Below are 11,977 nucleotides of genomic sequence, written 5' to 3' on the forward strand. Positions count from 1 at the left end.
GTAAGTATGCAACGTTATTTTAATTATTCTGACGACAGAATGTTGCATTATTTGCGTGCGTTTGATTGCAGATACAGTCCAGAAGAACTCCATGCAATGGTGGACTTGAAACCAGAGAAGAAGGAAGAAGACTGAGTTTTTGTTACTGGACGTGTTTAAGGACCGTGTCGTATATCAAAGAATCCAAGCAATTCGTAGATATCGCACTGAAACAAAGATGCAACAAAAAAAATGTAACGAACAATGTGTAACGAACAAACAATGGAAGAACAAACCAACGGTGTATCGCTAACGAAAGAATTTGTCAATGGCGGAAGACTAACAATCCATGTCTTCTACGTTCAGATATATTACAATTATACCTTGTTTGGGTATAATAAAATCGAATCGGTCGTATGTACCAAAGACAGGGTCTGCATACCATTGGTGCCTAAAGTTAATGACTAAAAAATTGTGAATTTGTTTCTAAGTGATTAATTTTGCCAAGCCAGATTTTAGAAGATATTTATAGGAAATAACTCAACAATTTATACATATTATATATATATATATATTATACATATAAATATATATAAATATATATATATACATATATTTTTAATGTTACATGATTTCTAAGCACTACGTCGAGCACACGATGCGTCTAAATTATTTATGTCCCCATCATTTTAAACGTGCGTGTTAATATCTCGTTGATAGATGACACCATATGTGATTGTTATTACTATAATTTTACTACAATGAAGCCATTATACCATTTTATTAGACGGCGAGCTTTCAATCCAACATTTCGATGCTTTTCTACGTGTAGATTATTACTAAGTTTAGTATTACGTTTCTAAGCTCGCTAGCTGCAACAACTGTAAACACTCGTTTTATACTATCATTGATTTTCCTATTTCACTTTCTCTCGATGTCTGATGTGCGACCAGGCCCAAATATAACGTCGGAGAATTATAATATTTAAGATCGTTTCGAGCGCGAAAAAGGTATGCTGTTAATTTCGCTGCAAGTTGTATGTTTTGGCGCGTTTCTTCCTTAACGAAATCGTTACGTTTCGTTGATCTCTATTATTTCCTAACGATAAAACAGAAAAATTGTTTTCGAAAGAGGGGGCGACGTGCAACCAGTGTTCAAGGTCATAGATATGTGGAACAGTACTTGAGATAGAAAACAATAATTGTAATCTTCGGTAATCAAGGTATTAGCAAATTATGCAACATTCCCGTTCGACCAACATTTTAAAACTGGTGATTCGTAGATACAATATTTAACAAGAAAATCGAAACTACGAATTCGTCTCACTTTTCTGTTTCAAGTGTCGTTTCAGTCGTATCTATAATTACATTGTATGCATGTAACAAAAAAAAAGAAATCCACTTTCCGAAGAAATTCATTTTATAAATCTTCCATTTATAAATGTGTAAACCCGCGATATAATAGAAGAATACTTTTGCGATCTTGAACTGTATATAATATGTACACGTCCAATGCGTAGAACAATGGGGTAAGTATGCGTAAATGAAATTCAAGGATAATGTTACGATTAGTTTACGTGATTCACCGTATCCGAACGAGTGTATTTTATTTTATTTTATTTTTTTTTTCTAAATTGTAAAAATGTTGTTCTGTTGGACGTAATTGTAATAATGTCGAGTATATTGATACGTTACGACGGATGAAACTATAGGAGCGAGGAATTTTTTTACGCGCGTTACATATCTATATGTGTACGTATGTAACTACGTACTTTACGTAAATTAAGCTTCCTTTTAATTGCGTTTTGTTGAACGTTCGCGTGAAGAGCCGGATAGAAAAAGACGGTTAAAAAAAAAGAACGATGATAGAACGACGTTCGATAATAAATCTATATAAAAGAGAAACTTGTCGATCGATGATCGACCACGACCAGAACTATGTTTTCATGGAAATTTAGCTAATCCCAAAACTTAGGGATCTTGACAATATCCGTCACGATTGTTAAGTTTTCTGTATGTAATACAGAATATAATGTAGACACGTCTGTATAATTATCGGAACGTGGTTAACAGTGTACTAATTTCGAAATCGACTCACGAACGCAAACGTCGAACGAAATCGATGGAAGCTATACGGAATATGCATTTCGAATTTATACGAGCATCAATAGGGTATACGCATTACGTGTAATATCATTTTGATTTCAACTCCTACCTTTTATGCGCACAACCAACGTTCGTAAATTATATTGAATACTCCTACTCGAATAAAAGAGAGAACAGAAATTGCTAGCGTACGAAATTCCACGTATTCTGTGTATAAAAGTATTCGATCATCGTTTTCGATAATTATGCGAGATTACGACAGCGACATGTGAAAATTCTTTAGTAGTTGCAATAAAATAAAAAATTTTTATAAATACGTCGCCCAAAAAGATAATTTTATTCGATATTCCCATTCGATAGTCAATTTTATTATCTCCGTTGCATGTCTTCTAACAAAAATAACATGAATTAATATCTCAGAATTTGTAACCTCCTAAAGTTCCAGTACTAAAAAAAAAAAAACATTTAACCACCTTTTTTACAATACTCTGCATAATAATCAAATTATGTATCATTAAAGGTATATAAAGGTAACATGTCATCCCTAACCTACAATTGACAATTTCAAACTGCTTCAAACTGATTGGTCGTAATGGCAGCCAATGATTCGCTACTTTAAATAACTGAACAAGATTGGACGCGAGCCTATGAGTAGCAGTTGAATTTATGAATCTGAGCGAACATTTTAAAGACATTTGGAATTGTCTTAGTTTATTCCTAATAATATTAAAATGGAAACATCAATAATTGCAATGTCGAACGTTACAAGTCTACCAGAATGTATACTAGAATTGGTAAATATAAAATACTTGTAACGAATGCATATTCGTTAATCTTATACATTGCGATTATAATCACGATTTAAATTCTAAATTCTCAGGTGTTGAATTCTTTAAACGCAAACGCTACGTCAATTGCAATACGAATTCACGGGGAACAACGTAAAATTCAAGTAATAGACAATGGTAGAGGGATATCTAGAGGTACACTACAAGATATTGCAGAGTACAATGAGCAAAGAAATTGTTGGAGTATACTTGACATTTGTAATTTAAAAAAACAAACACTTGTTAACATTCGCAGATTGTCCAATGCCATGTTAATTACTTCTAGATACTATAATTCATTTAAAACGTATATAAAGGTAATGACTGTATTGTTATCTATTTTTAAATTAGAATCTTATCATTTGAACTGATAATCCTTTTTTATTTTTAGATTTTCAAAATGTACCAAGCTCCAAAGACTGTTAAAACTCAAAGAAGAATATCTCATGGTACTACAATAAGCATTTATGGATTTTACGAATTATCATTGAATATGTGGGACGTACCTTTAATGTGCCTTCTAATTGCAAACATTGCCATGGTTAATTTGCAGGTAAGTAAAAATTCATATTTTTCATAGAAACATTGCTATTGAAATACAATATAGAACAAGAATTTATTGGTGTACTTTATACATGTATAGGTTTCATTTTCCATCAGAGATGATCAACAAAAAAAAGTTATTTTAAGAATCACCAAGCAGCATAGGCCGATAGAAATTTTTAAATTTTTATATAACAAAGAAATATCAATTAATAATTTGCTATACATTAAAGATACCAAAGAATCTGATGCTAAATTTTGTGCGTACATTGGTTTGACTAATACTGAATTGAGTGCTAAACAGTATGTGTTTTTAAACAATAGATTTGTTCATTGCCCATTAATTTTGCAAATGATCTCAGCTATCTTTATCAATACACTGCATAATTTTGCAAGAAAACATTATTGGCAAATACCAAAGAAAGAAACAATTTTTATTTTATTGTTTATTACATGTGAAGAATATTTTTTTACCATTGAAAAAGGAAAGAAAACTTTGGTTTTACCTATTCTTCAAGATTTACTACATACTGTTCGAAGTGCAATAGTGAATATTTTTGTCGAGAATGCTATGTCTCCTTTTAATAGTGATTCGAATCAAATTATTGAACATAGGATTTACAGCTGCATAAATCATTTGACTAAAACGTCCAAACAGGGCTGCATACTGCACTCGTTGTGTAATATTATTAAAAAAAAAATTACAGAGATAGAAGTTCCACTGATTCAAGGCAATGCAGTTGATAAACGAAACGTCTCTATAGTAAAATCTTGTGAACAACTGAAGCTTAACAACATTCTTACACAAAAAGAATGGAAAAATAATGAAACAGGATATGAAATAACTACGAATCAATTAAAATCAAATGAAATAACTAACACCGTTCAACTGTTTACTCCTGTTTCACAAACTAATAATGTAACGAAAGAAACTGTTACATTGACACTTTCTGAATGGTCTAATTGGACTTACCTTAATAGTGGATCGCACACTGTAAATAAGATAAATAAATTTAATAACAACTCTCGAAATTTTTATAAGCATTTCGATTTCTTGCCACTTAAATTGCATAAACTATTACGTGGCATTTCGAAACTGACCAAGACTAATACTTTCAATGAATCTTGTGAGAGTATATTTTCAGTCAAATTGAAGTATGGATTGCCAAGTAAATGCTTGAATTAAATACATATTTTTTGTCCAATTACGAAGACATGTTAATATATTGAATTTTTGTTAGTACAAGATACGTTGCTTCATCAAGAGATGGGTGTACGTCCGTGTAAAAACGTTCAAAAGTTCCGTGAATTCAGATTGAAGAAGGATCTCCTGAAATTCGTAACAGTAGGTAACTTATAAGGATTAACGTGCATTATAATAACATTATTTATTTTTTTTCAGATATTAGGTCAGATGAATAATGAATTATTAGTGGGATTAATAGTTCATAACGATTCTAAGGTGCTTTTATTAATGGATCAACATGCTATTCACGAGAGAATACGATACGAATATTTAATTCACAGCAAGTATTTATGTGAATTCAGCATTAAAGTGATCATCGATAAATATTGATAAATAATAATATAATTTCTAGAATACAAGTCAGAAACGAGAGATCAGCTGTTTTACATCAAACTAAAGCATCCTATAATGATACAATTACCTACAGAAAAATGCAATTTACTACTATCAAATACAGTGCGATTAAACAAATTTGGAATAAGCTTGAGCATCGTAAGCGATAACACTGTAATGGTGCATACAGTACCAGAATGTTTAAAAAGAAACAAATATCGTTACGACGAGATGAAATTAAAGCTCAAAGTGCAGAACCTTTTAAACGAAGTATTAGAAAACTGTACAAATAACGAATGTCGTCGGATCAGTGATCTTCCACTCACCATTCATAACGCAATTGCAATGGAAGCTTGTCACGGTATATTCTACTTTGTTTGCTTATCTATAATTTTATAAATAATTTAATGAATAGACTATACAACATATAAAATTAAAATATTCAGAGTATATATTTCTTAGTAGCAAATATTAATACAATAACAATCTCATTCATTTATGCAATATATTCACTATCGTTTAACGTACGAGTATTTTAGGAGCTATAAAATTTGGAGAACCGCTCACACTGCGACAATGCAAGTGGCTCTTCAAATTATTAAAGGAGACAAAAATTCCTACTCGGTGCGCTCACGGGCGGCCGTCTATAATACCTATACTGGAGTTCTCCGAATTGGTAAAACGACAGAAAAAAACCAGTTCGGTATGTAACCTTAATACATAATACTTTTATATAAAAGATATCTAAAATTCTTTCTAACACAAGGTCCATACATTGTACTAAAATCGAATGAAACAATTATTTACAAACTAATTGTTTAAAAAAAAAATCTTAAATTGTGTTTCTTTGGAGACCATGCATTTTTGTTAGACTTATGCATCTCTCCGTGGCAACAGAATTTGATAAGGGATTAATCATCATCTCGGAATAATGCACTCTAAATCCATTAGGTAGCAATTAAACTTGAGTAATTAAATTTTACTGTAATCAGGCTAAACATAGTAAACACCTAATTCCCTAATAGATCGTAATCTTCGTTCTGAAATTATAAACTATTCGAGCAAAGTATTTATCTAAATCGTTTAAGTTAAATGTCAGGGTAACCCGAAATCAATATGTCCTTTCCAAAGTAGTTGACCCTGCTCACAATGACCATAAACTCTGCTCCTCCAAGTGAAACTGGACAGACATTGTTAGGACGAGTGAAGAAGCACATTGTGTATAAGGCAAACTCCAATTCGGGTGATGTGCCAACAAAGACCGTGGTGACTGGTTGCACTATATCGTTCAGCGACGAACGTACTTTCAAGACTGCACCCTTCTGCAAATCGTAACACAAAAAATATTAGTAACAATTTAGAGATGAGTAGAATGAAAATACCAGGCATCATGGATGACTCACATCGCCCAGTTTGACTTCCTTGATGTATCCAAGATAATTAAGTTTCTTCTCAGCCTCTTGCTTGGCATAGTAAATCCAATCGTGCAGACCGATTATGTCCGAATCGAACTTTTCTGCCAAAAATACTGTCTCGAAGCCAGAACTCGATGCTTCTCCGTCGATTCGCTTAAACTGGGAGAACCATATGCGTTTCAGACTATCTTTGAACTCGTATTCATCATCTGGAATGTATCCCTTCTCAGCAAGGAACTTCATAGTGGTTTTCATGACGTCGGTTTCGAGGATCTTGTCGACAAGGTCCGATTCCTCTTTACGTTCTTCAGAGGTGACAGTTTCTTTCGTCTTGACATCAAACTCATAGTTATCGTGCAACGCTAGAACAGCTTTTACAGTTGGAATCTCATAAGCTTCGGCTTTCACGTCCAACAAACTGTAACAAGAACGATTACAGGTATCGTACAAATCTCTTCTCTCAATTTACTAAAGCAACAAGCTATTCTTTCAGACCTTGTTTAAGAAAGCGTAATAGCTTTCGCATTGATTCGGTACTCACGGTTCAGAAGCGTCGTCAGTGATGCTGTCATCCTTCTTCTGTCCTTGCAAGTTCACTGTTATGTACTTGAAAGCGCTGTTGCTCTCTTTTTCAAACAGGCTCTCCGTTAGCTTTTTAATGTCATCGTTAGAAGTCACGAAACCAAGTGGGTTAGGATTGTTCTGCGCAGCCTCCTGAGAGTTACTAGGTGGTGCACTGTTGGTACCAGCGTTACTTTGAGCAGCCTGTGGTGCTTCAGCCGCCGGCTGAGCTGCAGGAGCTGGCGCAGCGGCAGCAGCTGGTGCAGCAACAGGAGCTGCTGCTGCTCCCGTGGCAGCTGGTTCAGAGTTTAGAGCCGGAGCAGCAACAGGAGCTGTTCCATTGTTGTAATAGTTGTTGTACGTAATCTCAGTGTGGGATGGCGCAGCACTTCCACTACTAGTACCTCTGGTGCCATAAATGCCTCCTGGTATCAGTCTGTTTACCGCAGCGTTTACACCAGCGCTAACACCGGCGAAAACAAATGCTTCCTTCGCGAGTTGCCCGATCCCTGGTCTCGATGACTGTTGCAACAGGACCGTTTGTTGAGGTACCTGTCCCATGGATGGACTGAAAGACTGCCCGAACGATGGTTGCCCATAAGATGGTTGCCCATAAGATGGCTGTCCATAACCAGGATTGTATCCACCAACGGATGGATTATTGTAAGACGGGTGTCCTGCGTAAGGTGGATGTCCTCCTACCGAAGGATTGTAACCTTGACCCACTGAAGGATTGTATCCATGACCCGCTGCAGGATTGTAACCTTGTCCCACTGATGGGTTATAGCTTTGTCCTACCGAAGGATTGTATGGATGACTTGCTTGAGAATTGGCGTTTGTCTGGTAGGGATTGCTGGCCGGTTGACGAGGATATCCTCCTAAAAATTATTCTTATTATAATAAGTCTTAAGACGTCCAAGTTCTTTCAGTATATAATTATTAGAATTCACGCTTTCAGATTCTAAGGGCTCTTAAGTAGGAAGCATGAAGAGGAAAGTAATAAAGGACAATTATAATCCATTTTAAACTATACAAAAAGAAATGCTCTGATTCTAAGTTCAAGCTAAATTCAAGCTATCGTAATTAATTTGTACATTCCTTTTCATACTTCTTTCAGGAGCACCCCTAGCATCAGGCAACCTGATTCTCGTGGTTGCGTGTAGTCCAAGCTCGTTCGTTGAAATTCAGTTATGGGAATATTTCATAGCGATGAACGATCTGCTGACGTAAATGTTGTAAATGGTGACCTCGAATAGCCGTTTATGATTCGAGGCGCAATTTCTTACCTGAAGGAGTGTACCCAGACTGCACGTTCGACGCGCTGGCCTTGGCACTGTGCTCGTTCACAGGAGCGGACGGTTTCACAGGCTTATTGGCTCCAGTAGGAGTTTTGTCTGGTACATTCCATCCTATTTTATCCGGGCTAGATCCTCCTACAAGAGGAACGCTGGTTATTCAATTAACTGGGCAAACTACCTAGCCCAGAAATAGGGGAATCGTTAACTTTGGAGACCCGCATGTTAGTTCATTACTTTCATACAAGGCTGCACAATACATGTAGTCAATTTAAAAAAATAATAGATATAAATACCTAGATGGAGATCAATTTCCAGATACTCGCAGATATATTCTACAGAGATATAAATTAATGTTTTTTCAGTAATCCATAAGCAAGCAAATGATTGTTTGCAAGCTTAAGTATCAAACGAGTCAGGCGAAATTCAATACCTAGGCGGATAAGCAATCGATAACTCCACACGTGTTACTTTTCAAACTAATGATTAACGCTACACATTCTAGAAGTGTTTTTGTTTTTTTACGAAATTATGACTTGAATTAGAAAATTTGTATTGTTTGAGGTAAACGTCCTTGAAAAATATCTTAAAATAAATTGCATGCGGGTCACCCCAATAGATAATCCGCCATTGACTTGAAAGTACATTATTCTGGTTAGAAGGTTGCAGGAAATAGGAAGAGGAAGAAATGTGTAAGCGGTTTCGAATGCGTGGAAAAATAAAATTACCTTGATTCGGTTGCTGATGGGAGGTACCGTGAGACGTTTGGGAGGTGCGAGGACGCGAGGTTGTCCTCGAGCGTGATCCAGAACCAAACCATCCACCGGAACTTCCGGTTCTCCGTCTGCTCGCTTTTCCATCGCCGATATCAACTGTTGAGATGAGCTTTCTTATAATTTCAAAAACATTCATGGTCAAAGTTTCTTAGAGCAATCATATCAAACACATGTTTGCTCAGGGACTAATTAGCTAATCATTTTATTTCACATAAAAAATATGAATCATCCATAAAATAATGATCTTGATAAATTAATTTCACGCGAAATCATTTTGTCCGCCGGAAATGAAATTACCAGCTACAGAATCAGCAAACCGTGAAATGAATAGAACCGCCAAATAGAATCTTCTCTGCGATTACGTATTCGCACGTTTATCGCGGGGAACACAATGACTCAATCAAAATCTACAGAACTACGGGTGGAAGTTACCGTTCGCCGAATAGAAAATCTCGAATCGTATTATATCACGACGGAGGTTACATATTTAAGTTTTCCTGGTAGCAAGTGCGATCGCGTGTTTCGTGGCTCATAATGTTCCACCCACGGATCATTGAGTACGTCTATCGCTCTGTTACAGATCCACCCGTGTGATCACTAACAATTTACCAATTCGCTAAATAAAATAATGGTATACTCGATTATTATTTGCATCAAGTGCGTTTCAACGCTCGACGAATTGCACCATTGGTGGCTCGATCATCTTTGTAATTCGTTACTTGAAAAATAAAGGATTGCGCGATAAGAGATCCTTCGTTATACTTTGCTACTCGAACAAAGTGCATTCTTCTCGAATATAGTATAGGTCGTGTAACACAATTTTAATTTTATATTCATATATTTACGCGTTTCTTTTGAACAAAAGTTCAAAAGTTGGTCCTCTTGTAATTTTCATTGTTCCGTAATTATCCCATCCTGCGGAGCTTTTGTAATGTTTACTACAGCGTGATACATGACAATTGAAGTTGTATGAGTCACGAAGACCACGTCATCGCGGTAATTTTCGTCGAATCAATGCAGGCTTGTCCTGTCGCGACAATTCTAGGATTCTAGGATTCGCGAAACAGCTTAGAATTAATACACGAAGTCGATATCAGCTAGCCGCGACTTTCTAGAAGAACCGCGATTTCTGCGACGCGCACGTACATTCTTTTTCAGGCCGGATCTCTTTTTCAAATGCAGACAAGTGAATAATCGCGCGTGTTGGTGTTCGAGCTGAAAGCAATTTGCTCTGTTAATCTTGTTACGAACTATTTGAATGCAGCTTCGCGATGCCGTTTCAGGTTGAAGTAAATTAATCGTAGACCGTGTTATTCTTGAGTGTTTTAATCGAAGCGCATCTTTGGTCAATTAGGAGTTAAGGAATTGCTCAAAGCAATTGGAAGGTCATCCAACTCGACCACCTTAGCAGCTATGAATATTTCAACATTATAGTCTCAAGTCCCATACAGACTAAAGAGCCAAGCCAATCGAAAGCACATGTGTTCTAATCTTCATAAACGTTCGTTTACGCAAAAGATCACATGTGCATTCGATTGTCTTGGCTTCCTGTAGCCTCAGATTTTTATAAAAAGGATAGTTAAGTGTGATAGATTTGGAACAAACAGCAATATTCAGAGTCCGTCGTAAACATGACGCCGTTAATCGTTTGATTACAACAGATTATTTAAATGGAACATTATCTTAAACCACTTATGTACTAATGAGATTTTTAAACGATAATTACAGTCGATTAATTCCTCTTCCTATCAAAAATATTTCTTATTCTATAGAAAGAGTTTCTACTCAATATGCCTCTAAAAGGCAAATGACCCGTGCTCTGAATTACATTAATTAAAGATTTCAAGCAGTACAGAACTTGCTCCAGCTCTAAAATTTGATCCACCAATCTCTCCACCTCTTAGTCTAATCCTATGCGCGCACAAATTTCACTTTTAGGAAAGTTCAAATTCATAAGTTTCTCTTGCGAACACGCTTCTAAACGAGACGAAACAACATTGCTGTTAGGTCGTATGAAACAAAAAACGAACAGGTTCGAAGCACCGTTATTATCCCGAGACGCTGTAACTGGTGTTTTTCTACGCCAGAAGTATCGACGGTAGCGTAAAACGTTTATCGTTCGATTCCTGTTCAAACCGGTTGGATGATTCGTATTTTTATTCGGTTCGCTTACCAAACACAAACAGGACGAGGATCGTGCATATCAGTATTAGCCTGATGTTCATGCTTCCTTTCTGCTTTATTCGATGATCGCTTCTGTATAGTTGAGGTCTCGACCAAGAGTCACTCAGTAGATCGGTGTTAACTATTCGACGGTTAGTCCGTTACTGAAAGACTTCTTCGTGAAACGACGCGCACTGAAACCAGTTCGGAATTGCAACGAGAATTATGCGTCGTAGGCTTTCTCTTTGCATCGATCTTCGATATGGTCGGTGAGGTGGTAGGGATCCGATAGAATGATCTAGTAACGAAATTTGCAGGATGACGTTGACGATGACGAATCTCTGGCATAGCAAGGACGTTGCTCCTTGTCAATATTTAGATTCTGAATATTAGGATTCCCTGTACTACCTATTACATATTATAAATAATACTTGCCAAGACATAGTATTTTTCATGTATAGATAATATTCTCGTTATAGTATAATATCGATTTACTATTGAAATAATATTTCCAGTCCCCGCTCTAACGTACTTTCGTTTGTTTTAGATAAAGCCGAATTTTGGAGCCTTGAAACAACACCGTACTGGAAATATTTAAGACTATCTACGCGTTCCACGACCATTAATCAATTGAAAGACTATTCCAAGAAAAAATACTACGATTTAATTTCATCAGGATAAGTTATTTTATGTCGTTACTATACAATACAGATCGGTAAGTTACTACATAGTTA

At 35.9% G+C, this 11,977-nt stretch overlaps 3 protein-coding genes across 11 annotated transcripts in view; 2 read left to right on the forward strand and 1 right to left on the reverse strand.

Annotated features, from left to right (window-relative positions):
• LOC128895478 (ETS-like protein pointed) overlaps positions 1-2,400 on the forward strand; it is a 179,340-nt gene extending 176,940 nt beyond the window's left edge. For all 7 annotated transcript variants that reach the window (XM_054158095.1, XM_054158101.1, XM_054158096.1 and 4 more), the window contains one exon: positions 72-2,400. In XM_054158095.1, coding sequence (XP_054014070.1) covers positions 72-135 — 64 coding nt within the window. In that variant the 3' untranslated portion in view covers positions 136-2,400. The remainder of the gene's footprint in view (positions 1-71) is intronic.
• A 32-nt stretch (positions 2,401-2,432) lies between these two features.
• LOC128895477 (DNA mismatch repair protein Mlh3-like) lies at positions 2,433-5,440 on the forward strand. 2 transcript variants are annotated; one of them, XM_054158094.1, is made up of 7 exons: positions 2,433-2,878; positions 2,965-3,228; positions 3,303-3,464; positions 3,555-4,623; positions 4,696-4,799; positions 4,857-4,984; positions 5,053-5,342. In XM_054158094.1, exons 1-7 carry the CDS (start codon positions 2,816-2,818, stop codon positions 5,201-5,203), a joined length of 1,941 nt encoding a protein of 646 aa, XP_054014069.1. In that variant the 5' UTR covers positions 2,433-2,815; the 3' UTR covers positions 5,204-5,342. The 2 variants fall into 2 exon arrangements, with proteins under 2 accessions (XP_054014069.1, XP_054014068.1); XM_054158093.1 differs by having other exon boundaries at positions 2,448-2,878; positions 4,857-4,980; positions 5,053-5,440.
• A 21-nt stretch (positions 5,441-5,461) lies between these two features.
• Positions 5,462-11,451, reverse strand: LOC128895480 (endoribonuclease CG2145-like). Of its 2 annotated transcripts, XM_054158106.1 has the most exons (7): positions 11,254-11,451; positions 9,033-9,176; positions 8,296-8,442; positions 7,774-7,887; positions 6,990-7,725; positions 6,437-6,866; positions 5,462-6,355 (listed from the first exon to the last, which is right to left on the reverse strand). In XM_054158106.1, exons 1-7 carry the CDS (start codon positions 11,303-11,305, stop codon positions 6,122-6,124), a joined length of 1,857 nt encoding a protein of 618 aa, XP_054014081.1. In that variant the 5' UTR covers positions 11,306-11,451; the 3' UTR covers positions 5,462-6,121. The 2 variants fall into 2 exon arrangements, with proteins under 2 accessions (XP_054014081.1, XP_054014080.1); XM_054158105.1 differs by having other exon boundaries at positions 6,990-7,887.
• Between the last annotated feature and the right edge of the window lie 526 nt (positions 11,452-11,977).

The sequence above is a fragment of the Hylaeus anthracinus genome, unplaced genomic scaffold (genome assembly GCF_026225885.1).
Source record: "Hylaeus anthracinus isolate JK02 unplaced genomic scaffold, UHH_iyHylAnth1.0_haploid 5, whole genome shotgun sequence".
Classification (NCBI taxonomy): Eukaryota; Metazoa; Arthropoda; class Insecta; order Hymenoptera; family Colletidae; genus Hylaeus; species Hylaeus anthracinus.

Bases quoted from the DNA above. Each gene is read 5' to 3' on its own strand.
- LOC128895480 (XM_054158105.1), bottom strand. From the start codon at position 11,305: ATGAACATCAGGCTAATACTGATATGCACGATCCTCGTCCTGTTTGTG. The intron at 6,867-6,989 runs GTGAGTACCGAA...TTCTTGTTACAG, and splicing joins ACTGACGACGCTTCTGAACC to TTTGTTGGACGTGAAAGCCG. The intron at 6,356-6,436 runs GTGAGTCATCCA...TACGATTTGCAG, and splicing joins AGGAAGTCAAACTGGGCGAT to AAGGGTGCAGTCTTGAAAGT.
- LOC128895477 (XM_054158093.1), top strand. From the start codon at position 2,816: ATGGAAACATCAATAATTGCAATGTCGAACGTTACAAGTCTACCAGAA. The intron at 2,879-2,964 runs GTAAATATAAAA...CTAAATTCTCAG, and splicing joins CAGAATGTATACTAGAATTG to GTGTTGAATTCTTTAAACGC. The intron at 4,624-4,695 runs GTAAATGCTTGA...AATTTTTGTTAG, and splicing joins ATTGAAGTATGGATTGCCAA to TACAAGATACGTTGCTTCAT.